This window comes from Artibeus jamaicensis, unplaced genomic scaffold (genome assembly GCF_021234435.1).
Source record: "Artibeus jamaicensis isolate MK-2021 breed Jamaican fruit bat unplaced genomic scaffold, CSHL_Jam_final contig_1132, whole genome shotgun sequence".
Lineage (NCBI taxonomy): Eukaryota > Metazoa > Chordata > Mammalia > Chiroptera > Phyllostomidae > Artibeus > Artibeus jamaicensis.
In genome coordinates, this window is record NW_026521221.1 from 3,986,271 (window position 1) to 4,000,407 (window position 14,137).

The 14,137-nt window shown below is 38.9% G+C and overlaps 1 protein-coding gene across 10 annotated transcripts in view; it reads right to left on the minus strand.

Annotated features, from left to right (window-relative positions):
• Positions 1 to 14,137, minus strand: part of MEIS2 (Meis homeobox 2) — a 198,374-nt gene that overhangs the window by 167,357 nt on the left and 16,880 nt on the right. For all 10 annotated transcript variants that reach the window (XM_037163067.2, XM_037163066.2, XM_037163064.2 and 7 more), the window contains one exon: positions 13,351 to 13,465. In XM_037163067.2, coding sequence (XP_037018962.1) covers positions 13,351 to 13,465 — 115 coding nt within the window. The remainder of the gene's footprint in view (positions 1 to 13,350; positions 13,466 to 14,137) is intronic.

The window sequence follows — 14,137 nt, forward strand, 5'->3', positions numbered from 1 at the left end:
AACCTTCAATAGGTCCCTATGACCTACCAAATCAAGTACAAACTCCCCAGCCTGCCATTCGATGACTTTCACAATATGGACTCTATCTTCCTATCAAAAAGTGATATACATATATAAATAAATAAATAAATAAATATAAGTTTATGTATATACATATACATAAATATACATCTATTTATATATAAAAAGAAGGCCAGCTATGTTATCATAGCACAATGTGGGGCAGAAGGGAAGATGCATAAGATCTGAAAACCACCCTCAAGAATCTTACAGTCAAATAGGACAAAAAATAAGTCCTGTAACTAATCACTATAGCACAAGGTGAACTTCATCATCAGAAGGGAAACTCAGAGGAGTACGCAATGGGACTTCACAAAAAAGGAATTACTTCCCACTAGATGAGCCTGGGATGGTGGAGGGCTGAGGGCCAGGCTTACGGCGTGCAGATGCTTTTCCAGCTTTACCACCTGCAACTTCCCTTTCCTCGGTATGAATGCAGGCTTTCATTTTGGGGCTGTTCGTCAGGACATCAATTATACGGGGCCCGTTTTCAACTACGATTTTTTAATAGGAGGGGAAAGAGTTGTTTTAAAGGCAACTATCAAACAAATATTTACAATGTTTTATTACCTACAAACCAAGAACAAAATTACTGTCATTTTATGTAGATCACGTCATTCAATCCCTATCCCCCATCCTAATCTGTTGAGATTAGATATTATTCTTTACTCCCATTTTGCAGACACAGTGTTGAGGGTTAGAGACTTGCCCAGGACAAGTGACAGATCTGAGGATTTAAAGGCAGGCAGGACAACGCCAAAGGCCACATCTTTTTTTTTTAAAGATTTTATATATTTATTTTTAGAGAGGGAGAAGGGAGAGAGAAAGAGAAGGGAGAGAGGAAGAAAGAAACATCAATGTGTGGTTGCCTCTCATGTACCCCCTCCTGGGGACCTGGCCCACAACCCAGGTATGTGCCCTGACTGGGAATCGAACCAGAAACTCTTTGGTTCACGGATCTGTGCTCAATCCACTGAGCCACACCAGCCAGGGCTGAAAGGCCACATCTTTCACTATTATGCTACGGCTCTGTTGCTCAAAACTACCTTATGCCCCCAAAGAATCATCATTTACCCAGAATTTCCACTTCAAACAGAGTATTCTTCCTCATCTTTTCCACTGGTTTGATCAATGGCCATACTTTAAAACTCATGGCAGGACAAAAGAGACCTAGACTGTGGCACCTCCACCAAGGGGAAGGCCAGTGTGACATTTTGGACCCTGTCCCTTTCTCTTCTTCCTACCTGTCATCTCTCTGTCAGTCCTCCCTCCTCCACCTCTACTTCCACTGCCTTAATTTAGCCTTCCTCTGTCTTCTGGAATATTAACCCACGTTCTATATTTAGTTTTGTTTCCTTCAAATGTATTCTTCCTATTCTAAAAGGATTTTTTTAAAAAGGGAAATTTTGTTATGAACTCCTTTTGCTTACATTCCTTTAATGTGCTCCCCACATCCCAGAATCATCATTTGATTCAAGTTCCGAGCAGGGTTCCCCTGGGGCATGGATTAAATATTCAGACTCCAAGGGTGGTTCATGGAGGCCCTGATTCTGCTTATCAGTGGTTGGCCTAGAACTCTGAATTCACATGCCCTTTAGGACCTACTTATGCCCAGGAAAGCTGGGTAAACAGTTCTCTACGGGATTAAGTCTAAGCTTCGTACCCCACGAAACAAGGATGCTCACATACAAGCCCCTGCTCGCCTCTCCAGCCACCCTTTTTACCACACATTCTCTCGCACAAGCAGCAGCATCAATCTGGTTGTTGCGCCGAACATGCTACATTGCTTCACACTTCTGGACCTTGGCACTGACTGTGCCATCTGCTCCCTGTCCCTTCCCTACCTTTTTCAGCTGGAAACGCCCATTGAAAGCCACCAAATCCTTTTAAAATCTTACCAATTCTGTAAAGACTTCCAAAGATATTACAGACAGAATTGATCACTCTCTCTTCTGCAATACCTTACAACTCCATGTTACATGCAATATTAGAATCATGTATATTTATCTGTTTACATGTCTGAGTTATGAAGGAGTATAAAGAAAACAGGAATCACAACTTATTCACTTTGTATCACTCATACCTAGGACCGTGCTTGGCATCAATTATATATGGTCAAGAAATGTTAAAGGAAGAGAATATTTGGGGGATTCCACATAGTCAGTCATCAACTGGACTTTGAAAAAACACAGTATTTACTTAATCCTAACAACTATCCTATGACACTGTTATTCCCATTTTACAGGTGAAGAAATTAACATTCGGAAAGGTGGCTGTTTAGGAGTGGCTGGGTGAAGACGAGTGTTCAGGGTCACCTGCTCCCAAAGCCGCCATTGCCTCTGCATCACCCTGCCTCCATGTCAACAAGTCTCCCTTGGACCGTGCCCCCAAAAGACTACCTGCCTTGAATAAGAGTTATTTGTATACTTACCATGGTGCCCCCCCTCCTGGGGATGGTAAATTAGTGAAGGCAGAGACCCTCATGACTTCTATATTTTTATTTCCAGAGTGCCTTGCTCAATGACTACCTTTGTGTACTGAATTTAAACAGCACACACTTAGAAGTCTGGAGAGGGCAAGGGCTTCGTCCCCTCAGACAGGTGTGTGTACCTACGTGTCTGCCCCATATGCAACAATGTGCATAAAAGGACATCCAAGAGGCAGAGTCAGCAGGCTCTCAGTAATCCGTGGTTAATCAACTTTTCTTCATCGTTCACATTTAGTACATAGAAATTCGGGAGGTTTTATTTTAGCGGATGGCATTTATTATAAATGTTAGTTGGAAGAAGAAATATGAAATTTTACACTCCTAGTCTACTTTTGAAAATCTTGAAGCTTAAAAAAAAATGAATACTTGGTTTTGAGGCAACATTAACACCTCTAACTGGTAGGAGGGTTAAGAAATAAGTATTTTGTTCAAGCAAATATTCTATTGACTAAAGGGTAATCAGCTACATTTGGTATGAATTATCAGTCTAAAAATAATGAAAATCCTGTAAAATATACTTAACTGTCAAAGTTTCCTGAAAATTATTTAGATTTTTTTAAAGTTATTTGGAATCCATTTCAGGAGAGGATACAGTCTCAGCCTCTGTGATGATTAGTGTTTAGTGTTCTACTTGCAAAGTATAGAAATTCCAACAGAGGTTCTAATTGATTAGATAATGGATAATGGAAAAGTTGCACTGTGTTTACAAAATACCCCTTCTACTTAGTTGACTGAACTGTTTTTGGTATCAATATTCCACCTTAGGCATCTGGTGCCTAAAGTGTGACATTTTACTATCCTCAGAAAATGAACTTTAAAGCCTTGTTATTTTCTTGCTGAACCAAGAAAAGAAAAAAACTCCTGGTAAACAAAAGCAAGAAACAAAAGATGTTATTACACTAAATATTATTATTAGCCTATAATATCATGGAAATAAAATCGCTCATACTATACCCCTAGTTTAAAAAAAAACTATGTTCTCTCTCAATGTTAAAAGATAGTGAGTGCAAATAAAAAACATGACCCATGAATGTAAATATTAGATTCCCTGGGGCTTGAATTTAAAAGATCAGCTAATTCAATCTTACTTTACAGGTAAGCAAAAGTCCGAAGAGCTTAAGAGACTCATTCAAGTCTCTTAATCTCTTGGAACTAGTTAGCATCAGCATAGAACAAGAAAATGGGAACTAAAGGAGCTAACAGTGGCTAATTCCAGGCAATGTTATGTGCTTACAATATGGACTCCCACTTAATACAGTTTCCAGGACAACCATGAGAACATGAAGATTTTCCCCCACTTTGCAGACAGAGAAACTGAATCTGGCAGAGGTTGAGTCACACTGAGATTTGAACCCATGTCTATGCCTCCTTAGGTTCTGTGCCTTTTTCAGGCCACTCCACTCACAGCCCACAGTTCTAAACAGAACCCCATGCAGATGAAAAAGAGCTTATTACAAGGTTTTGTCTGCATCACCCAAAATAATTACACTTACTCAAAAGCAAACTATGAAAAAACTGGAGGACATATGTAGGAAATCAACAAAAGCACGTGGGGCCTAAAAATCCAAGAATTACTTCCAGACTCTTTACCTGTATGTGAAGACCAATGACATCCTCTCCTCCAAGGTCAATCTCATCCTAAACAAGCCGTATAAGCAAAATGGACCCTGAGTTCATCATGGAAAACTATTCACCACAATTAAGCAATTTTCCTTATTAGGTTTGCCATTACATTAAAAGACATATCTGCACACTTTTTTTGGTATAGATAACATAATGAAAAGAACTCCCAACTCCAAATTCTGACCATATGTGCATAATTTAAGACAATATTAAAGGGCAAATAAGACATTCCATTTTAAGTATTCTAAAATACTCCTTAAAATATAAGAACCTACCTATAACCAAAAGAATTCTGAGTTTGAATTGATGGTCCATTGGCTTATTTGAAGTTGTTATATACAAGAAAATTTTAGTAAAAGAAAATTATTATTATCTCTCAAGGATGTAATGGGATTTGATTGAATGTATTAATATGTACAAAATATAGGGCAGAAGTAAGGCCTTCTTGAGTGTGGTTAGTAGGGTGGTAATATGGGTGCAATAATTTATTGTTTTAATTTGGACATTTCACCTAAACTGTCATATGGTGTGCTTGAACGTGATAGTGTTATGTTACAGAATTACATGCTTATGACTTTGTAATAAAGGAGGGGCATTATTTGTGCTGGATCTTATGGTTTGTGTTCAAGGGCACATCACAGAGTAGATAAGTGTAAAGTTATGATCAATCGATCCAACTTTAAAAGAGAAAAGGCAAAACCTGTGGATTTTTTCTAAGAGAGAGGGGAAGGCAGGGAGAAAGAGAAGTAGAGAAACACTGATGTGTGAGAGAAACATCCATCAGTTGCCTCTCATATGAGCTTCTACCCAAACGGAACCCACAACCCAGGTATGTGTCCTGACCTGACCAGAGAGTCAAACTGGAGACCTTTCACTTTGCAGGATGACACCCAACCAACTTAGCTACACCAGCCAGGGCAATCTGTGGATTTTGTTTATTGATTCAAAAGTGGACCTACTATTGCTAAATAGTTGAAGAAGTAGATATCCCTGCTTTGGAAAGGCAGTAACAGAGACCAGGAACCACAAAATTACAACACAAAATGTGAAAGATGCTGCAACAGAGGTGGAAAGTACCACCAGGGTATGAAAAAGGGAACAGGGTCCTGTACCTGGGCAAATCAGGAGGGCTTCAAGGAGGAGATGACAAAAAGTTCCCTAGGCAAAAGGGAGGCCCGGACACACTTCCTCTAGGTCTTCCTCCATTAACCCCCTCCTTTTTCCCCAGCAAACTGAGGGACTTATCACTATATATAGGGTGGGGCCAACGTACATTTACAGTTGCGATACATGAAACAGAGTTTATTCTTGTATTATTACTAATTACTCTTTTTTTCCATATGAACTATAAACCTACTTTGGCCTCACCCTGTAGAAGGGATACTAAAACGGTTTACTTTCATTTTAATGAGGAACTAGATTTTAGTGAAATCCCATAGTGTTTTCTTGCTGGCCATTAGAAAGAAAGTGAGTTCCAGACTACCAAGAGAGAAATTTGGTAGATAAAAATGGTTTATATTATTGTCTGCTGTGACATCAAAATATTTCTAGAGGCCAAATTAAAAACAAATGTCAACATAGCAAGTTCAATAAAAAGTTGCTCACACTACACATTACCCACCCAAAGAAAAACTGATCAGACTTCCAAGAAAATCTGAGGGTAGAAACAGAAAAAAAGAGAAAGGGGAAAATAATAACATGGCGCCATTATAGATGATTCTTCTGAAGCGAAGTAAAGACAATGAAGGGAAAACTAGAACACGTGTAGTACAATGTATAGCACCATAAGGCTGTGTCTGATGCTCTGGAGGGCTTCAACAAGTACTGTTCAGCCAAAAATCAATTGAAAAATCAGCATGATAACAGAGCATGAGTTGCCCTATAATAGCCTTAAGACCCCCAAGGCTATGCAAGTCCCTTTCATCTGCCACACTGCACTCACTCCAGGGGAACCTGGCTTCCCCTCCCAGGGCACCCGCCCGCCCGGCTGTATTTCTAACCTGCTTCTTACCCTCCCTCGTAAAGGGGAGCTGTCAAGGACTGATGATGTTTTAAAGTGGTTTTTAAAAACTGTCTTTCCTTTTGCTTTATTCTTTATCTTTTCTCAACATTTGCACTCAAATTCAGCCCGTTGTAGCCATCACAGACCATTTTCCACAATACTAAGTGGTCAGGCATAATTCTGGATAAGCCAGGAATAGCCCTATATTTTGTATGCCTCACATGCACGAAACTGCCCCTTAATAAAATCAGAGTTCAGGCGCATGCAAATGTGACATGGAAGCAGTGCACAGTATTGTTATAAATATACATATACAGTTCATTCCAAGATTTCATCTCAATATTTCTTCGATCACTTCCTCACAATGTCTGGTCTGTTCAATTTATATTTCTACTTGGCATTTGGTGCAAGCCCCCAAAGATAAGACACATCTGTCCCTTAGTCAGAAATCTTGGCATTTTTACCTTAACTCAATCGTGAAATGATTGGTTGAAAATTACCTTGTTTATTAGCAGGGTTTCCTCATAATAAAACATTTTATTTCCAAACTTTTGAATGTGACATGAGATGTATCAACTCAGTAGTGACATATCAAAGCTTAAGGAGGACATATAAACACCCTGATCCGTGTGAGGGAAGGAAGAGCTAATTGGAAGTCAGCTTCCCTGTGATTATCAGCTTGTTTATGGGGAGGGAGGACTCCTCTGAATGGCACTGTAAATTCATCCCTGATTATGGTGTTAAAACCAGAGCTCATTTCCACAAGCTCCCCCAAAGCTCCCCCACCCAATCCATTTTGTTTAGTTACAAAGGGTTGTGCACTGTTTTCAGAGAATGACAGTTTTCCGTGCTTTGATTTTCTCCAGTTTCGAGAAAAATTAATCAGTTGCACAAGACAGTTGTCAGATTTCACTCCCCTCATGGCAGAAAGCACACATATTCATTGTCTGCTATAAGAATAAATTTTAGTAATCTTTCCCCATGTCAATATGAATATTAGACTGACCCAATTAATATGAAATGCTTCTATGCTGCTGGAACAGACAGTGCTACAGAAAGAGCCATTTGCGCAACCTGTTCATGATTATGGGCCATAAGGACACAAAGATGGCACACACATTTGTGGACCATCTGAATTCTTATACGGAAAGGGGAGGGGGCAGGGGGAGCGGCATGACGTGAGCTCGACTGTCGTGGGTCATGTTTTTTAATCCGGAGTATTGGACATGTAACACAGCAACAAGAGCTGATCATTTTGTTTAATCACCTTTTGGATCTTTGCCAGATGGTCTCTATTGAGAGCGCTGCAAACAGAGAGAGATGAACTGCATCTAACACGCCACCAGAGCTTTCCCGTAAATGTCTGAGAACTGATTCCAACAAGAATTTAGTCTCAGAGCAGAAAGGGATACATTTAAAAACTATGTGCATTAACTATACTTTTCCCCATAGAATCCTCACTTGGCATGAATAATTTACCCACTCTTATGCTAATGGGATCATGAAAGTATCCCTCTGTCTTTAGTGCAGCTATTCTCAGCTTTCAGTAATTACCCCACCCAGTGAAAATAACATGGCTTCTGCATTGAATGGCCGACTAGTACCTGACAATTAGAAAGACCATGGCTGACAGTGGAAGGGTCCAGAACCGGACAGAGAAACCCTTGTAACCCAAGGAAGAGCGCTGGCATTAAGTGACGCTGGTCGCAGGGGAGAACACACGCATGGGGCTGGCAGGCAGGGGAGAGGGCGAGAAGGAAAACTGCCCATTGTCGAGCTTCTCTTTCCCTGACTTGTTATCAAAATTTTACTTTATAAGTGTAAAACACATTCATGACAGGATTAACTTTGAAGAAAAATAAATAAATGATATCTTCAAGTACATCTGCATTAAGTTTATTTTATCAGAATTTCTAAAATAAAATCTAAGTGTGGAATATCCTGTGCATCTTGCTTTTTGGAGGGGAAAAAAAAGAATCACAAAAAAATAAAAAATAGAACACCTCATTCTCGACCTCTGTCCACAAAACTCCATGTTAGGTAGTTCACTGTGTAAAAATTATCAGGCTAAAACATCTGGGAAAGAAAGCTATGAAACAGCAGGGAACGTGGCTGGTTTATTGTTTATCTTTTGTTTATGAGGCAGTATTCAAGTTTAATTACTACTCTAAATTAAACTCTAACTGGCACCAGGAGACATCTCTTTATATGACTAAGTTAAAAAAAAAATCTAGAAATCCCAACTCTGGGTTTTTCAAGTAAGTTGATACATATAGGAAGAAATTACTCAAAATTAACAGCAATTATAGAAAGCTTTTAAGCATTTATGGGCACCATTACATGCTCCTAGAGCATTTATTTATTAGAAGAGTTTCATTTTATTTCTAATGGTTACTATTTTACAAAGTCCTGAGAAAATCAACAGGAATTAGTTGGATGTTTGTGGATGGTTAAAGGATGATATATTTTTTGACATTACTTTTTTAGGGGGGGAGCAGAGAGAATGAAAATGCAACATACATTTCTATATACAAGAGCTTCTTCTACGGTGATGTTCAATTATCAATTACCTTCTCAGAGAATTTTTTGATGCAATTCAAAGAACAGGAAGAAAAAGAAATGTCATTGCATTTATGGTTAACAGTAAATGACCAGTTTTGGATGAACTTAGCTCTAGGAAAAATAAAAGTTAAAAGCAACTAGGAAAAGATTATGGCAGATGGCATCTGTCATATTGTATTTAGGGTTATTTTAAAGAGACTGCCGCCACTATGAAAACATTCCATTGACAGAGTTTTCCTAGACTGAATAAGAAATTCTAGTAGAACATATTCAAGCCCCACCATATACGGGTCGGAGATTCCCCGCCCCTCCTTTAAATATATAACTGGAATATTTTGGTGGGGGAGAATACTGTTTCAGAACAATAGCATGCATTATGAACTCAGACATGTATGACTATTTTAGACGCTTGCTTATCTATAAATACTTATATCCAATATCAAGGGGGGTAATTTTAGGTTTCAACACCATGATTAGTAAAGAACTGGATAATAAATAAATAAATATCTAGCGATGGAATTCTAGTCTCACTGCCTGGGTGATGGATAGGGACATCAGTGGAGGGATCTGGCAGGTGGCAGAGTTGAAGAGTTGAGAGGAACTGCACTGGCTGGTACAGCCCTGTGTCCTGAGAGATGAGAGACATATAGATGCTAGAAGGCGAATGTATTTAGGTTAAACCGGGTCTGGCAACAGCATGGTTAACGTGCGTGTGGTGTGCAGTGTGAGCTCAGCAGTTACTGGGCCAACTGTCTCGGTATTTCTGGGAATCCTGCCTATTCACAGTGCAGGGATTGTTCAATTGCTGCAAAATGTACAAAATGAATTTTACAAAAATGAATTGTAAGGAAGGCCCCATTACAACGATTTTACAGCAAAGATGTCAACATCAATTTTTCTTTCATGCATAGCTAATGATTAAAACAGCATATTCCATTTGCCTAAGACAATTCATTTCATATTGGCACATCAAAATATTGAAATACAAAGTTATCTTTACTCTACCCTTTTTATTCATTGCTGCTGAACCCATACCATTGTTCAAACCAGGAAAAATAAAACAAACTTGGCACGAAATACTTAAAACAAAGACTCATCAATATTCTCCAATTTGTCAACATCTCAATTACAGCACTGGAAAAAATGTAAATTTCATGTGCTCTAAACACTGAGGGGTCTATTCTCTTGCCAATTCACATGCGTAACTCCCATCAGCATTAATGGGAGTTACACAAACCCATCAATAATAATAATACTTGTACATATATTGTGCCTTTCATCTAAGGCTCTCAAAGTGCTCTCTGAACAAGGGGGCTGCTTCCTAGTCTTTACTCTGGCAAAACACACAATGAAATACAAAGCAGCTTTTGACTCAGCAGGTACAGAATTAGGGACCCCAAGCTTTATTATCAAGCCCCATTTTACTGATGGGAAGCCAGATACAAAGAGGGCCAGTTACTTCCACAGAGCCACTAGTCTGCACCCTAATTCCATCCCTGAAAAACCAGATTTCTTTCTTCACTCTAAAATGACTAACAAGAAAAACTCCCTCCTTTTGGATGCTTTTAGGGGAAAAAAATCAGAGTGAATGAAAGTCTGGTTCATATTTATATAGTTGACTGCTAGGCATGTGCTATTTGAAAGATACAGTAGAGTTAGGTTTTAGTTTCTTACAAGAATTTTCTTACAAGAAAGATTTTGAGTTTGTTTCTTACAAGATTTTAAAAATCTGATTTTTTTTCCTCCTTTCATTTTGTTACCCAAACGCTAAGGAGGAAAAGATGACCTTTCACCTGGGTAACTGTAGCTTTCACTATCGGGTCACAAAATGAGGTATTTTTACATTCCAAAGTAAAATTCTGTATGAATCATTTTAGTTAAAATATTCATAACAATTATAAAGCAACATAAACGCATGTATTGTTTTATAGCATATGGCTATTAAAGTTTAATTTAAAATGTGTATGAAAACACTGTATTTAGTACAATTCATCCCTATTTTTTCTGTTTATCATAATTTGTTTTGAAACTGAATCATTTTACAGTTTTCCATATGCCTTTTGTGCTAATAAATTCTGAATACGCAAGAAAAGTCCTTTCTAAACTAGAAACCTGGTTTCCAATGTAATATTATAACATAGTTAATACTAAGAACATAAATATCCCTCTTAGGTTTTCCATTATACATCAACCCCAAGATCTAACCTAGGATAAGCATATGCGATTCAGTCAATATCTCTGTTGACTTTGCCCTGAAGCACATAATTAATCTTTCCCACAGAAAGCTACTCTGGACAATTCAGTGGGACAAAATATCAAAATGTCTTGAAAACATGTTTAAAAGACTAATATGAGCACGAGTATGACATAATAATACACCTGAGTCTTGCCTTCAAAATTTAGAGTCTACTCTTAAAAAACAGAATACCCTTAAACATGTGTTGTGGAACCACTGATGGGGAAGCCAGGTAAGAAATTCCCATGCCAAAACATTCTCCATTTTATAGGACTCATAACTTTTTTTGTCCCTTACATTTTAATACAGTAAAACAACGGACTTCCTAGAATTCATGCACATAAGCTACCATGTCCACTCTTTAATCCCACAGAGATATGATTAAAGGAACAAAATCCTACAGGGATCAAATCCTTCAACATTGGATAAGTGGGTGCAGGTACCCACGGCAGGGAGGTTTGTTCACATTGTTTTTACCGGTGTACCCATCTCAGAAGTTTCCTCTTCCTTGATTAAAACAACAACAGCAACAGCAACAGCAAAACTAAACCAACCCAAATGACAAAACTCCATGCCTCGTTCACAGCCACAACTCTTCCCTGCTCCAAACCCCAGGGTCTTCTCCCTCCCCCCTCCCCTGGTCTCTGGTTCCTTCCTGCTATCTCCCTTGCCATAACTCAACCAACCCAACAGAACAAGTCAGTTTTAAATTTCAGTTGGGACCTCGGTGACCTGTTAATGAATCTACAGAGAGGAGAAAAACTCACAGTGTTGAGTTATGCCTGGTGTTGCTAGCTGACTTGGAGTCAGAAATGCTTGAAGCGTTAACGTAATTGCAAGAATGTGAAAAATGAAGCGCTGAGCTCCTGAGCAAAGTGAAAGGTCAAAGCGAGCCTCACACACAAGTCTTTGGAAGATAGCCTCATTAGACCATTAACTTTGCTTCGCCTTCCCCCCTCTTTGTACAGTGTTTAGGGTGTTTTGTTTTTCATTAATAGTTACATTCCGTCCCTTATGCCGCAGCAGTTGGGGTGGTAGGGAGGGTAGAGCCATAGAAAGCTTTCCAGATTTAGCCACGCTGAGAAGTCGGTCAGTCCATCGCCATGACACAGAACTACAATTAAGCCACTGCAATGAAGATCCATTGAATGTACATACGTGTCATCTTCAAACTGCCTTATAGTTTAGTTGTCTTATATACAATCTAACTGGCCCAATAAAAACAGTATATAAAGCCTCGATAGATATGACTCACAAGTTCTTACACAGTGTATCATCTCACAGCATTAATTTCTGTGTCAGCTGCAAACTGCATAAACCTCGATTCTAATTCGGACTCATTCAAGTTATTGTCATCCTAGACAGGATGTTTTCCTAGAGTCTTCTAGAACGCCAGGAATCTAAAATCCATGGCCAGAAACTCAGAAGAGTGAAGGCATTCACCCTACATCAACCACCCTCTTTTAGATGGCACGCATGCCTTCAGCTCAAGCTGTTAAACGTCCTCTACTTGGAAGACTCTGTAATACTTAAATATTGTGGCCATAAACACAGTCATAATAGAGATGAAATAGACTTAGGAGATCAGACACCATCTAATGTAAAATATTAAAAAGTAAAATCTATACACTTTCCTGGCCCACATTCAGTAATGCATCTTCCTTTAAATTATCATTTTAGCCATAGAAGAGCCATTCCTACCAACATATAATCGCTCTCTGTGCAATAGGTGAGTTTCTAAATAGTAAAATTTACTCCAAACTACACTAGGCTTCCTTGTCATCTGCACTTCACATCCCCTTTGCCCTCCGATTATTCTCATTTTTAGGACTTGTGACGAAGGTCACCATATCTGCTGAGTGGAAGCAAATAACCTGCTAAGGATTTCAGAATCCGTATTCCCAAGATAAGATTCCATACAAAATTTGTGCAGTACTTCTGGAGCTAAACAGGACAGATTTGGGCATCTTTCGGTGCTTTAGAGGCATTACTGCTTGACTACAGAGAACTCTTACAGTGGGCGCCCCAAACAAAATATAGGCTCCATGGCAGAATGAAAACCGCCCCCGACACAAAGGAGCTCTGCCACTCCACTTACTCACACACACACAAGTGTAGATAACCAAATTTGTAAAAGAACTGGCAGAACTAATCAATTGTTAGTGTAATGCCTGCTTAAAGACTACACAACTCACTTTGGATTTTGTTAAGTAATGTAAGTTTTTTTTAAGACAGGGAACACTGTCCCCCTAAATAGCAGCTGTGCCCCCTGACCTGCCATCCTCCTGCTTCCAGGGAGGCAGATGTACTGATGTCATAAAATAGTGAAGTTGTTTTCGTCATGCCTACTTTGCACAAGGAAAATGCTTAACCTTTTACCTTGCTCACTGCTGTTGTCTCCACTCTGGGAAGCGTGACCCCCACTGGAGGGTCCTGGGGTGCCTGCCGAGTGGGTGGAGGTTGCATCATCATGATCTCGCCAAGATGCAGGATTCTGATGTCAAAATTCCAAGAAATTTTTCCACAGTTACCATTTCAGCCATAAATGAGGAGCCAAGAAGAAAGGTGCGGAGAGAGACAAAATGTGTACATATTAGTATTTGTGGAACTAGGCATCTATAGATGACATGCTACAGTATGTTGTCTTTTCAGCAATAGGTACCAAAAAGGAAAAAAGAGATGCTCTAGAGCCTCAAGGAGGTGATGGTTACATCAGTGTATACATTTCTTAAAGCAAATTGATATAGACACTTAAAATGGGTGCATTTTTATTATATACAAATTATGCCTTAATGAAGTTAATTTTTAAAGTTAGACAAAATCCTACCTAAAAAACTAAAAGTCATTTTTAACTCTTGCCATCTTATTTAGGGCACATTCTTCTACAAAATAGATCCCAAAGCTCTTGGCTACTAAGTACTTCAAAATATTAACATCTACCAAGCTCCGTGACTTTAAAAAAAGAAATCCCACAGACTCAAAAATGTATGAGAGAGCTCTTTGCACCTATCAAATGCATTGCCCTAAAACAGCCTGACTGAACTCTCAAAATCGTTATCAACTGATTATACCACCAAAAGACACAGTGATATTATCACTGCATTCATGCCTAGTAAATAATCAAGTCTGCTTTAATTTGCACAAACAACAAGGAAAAAATCGAAAC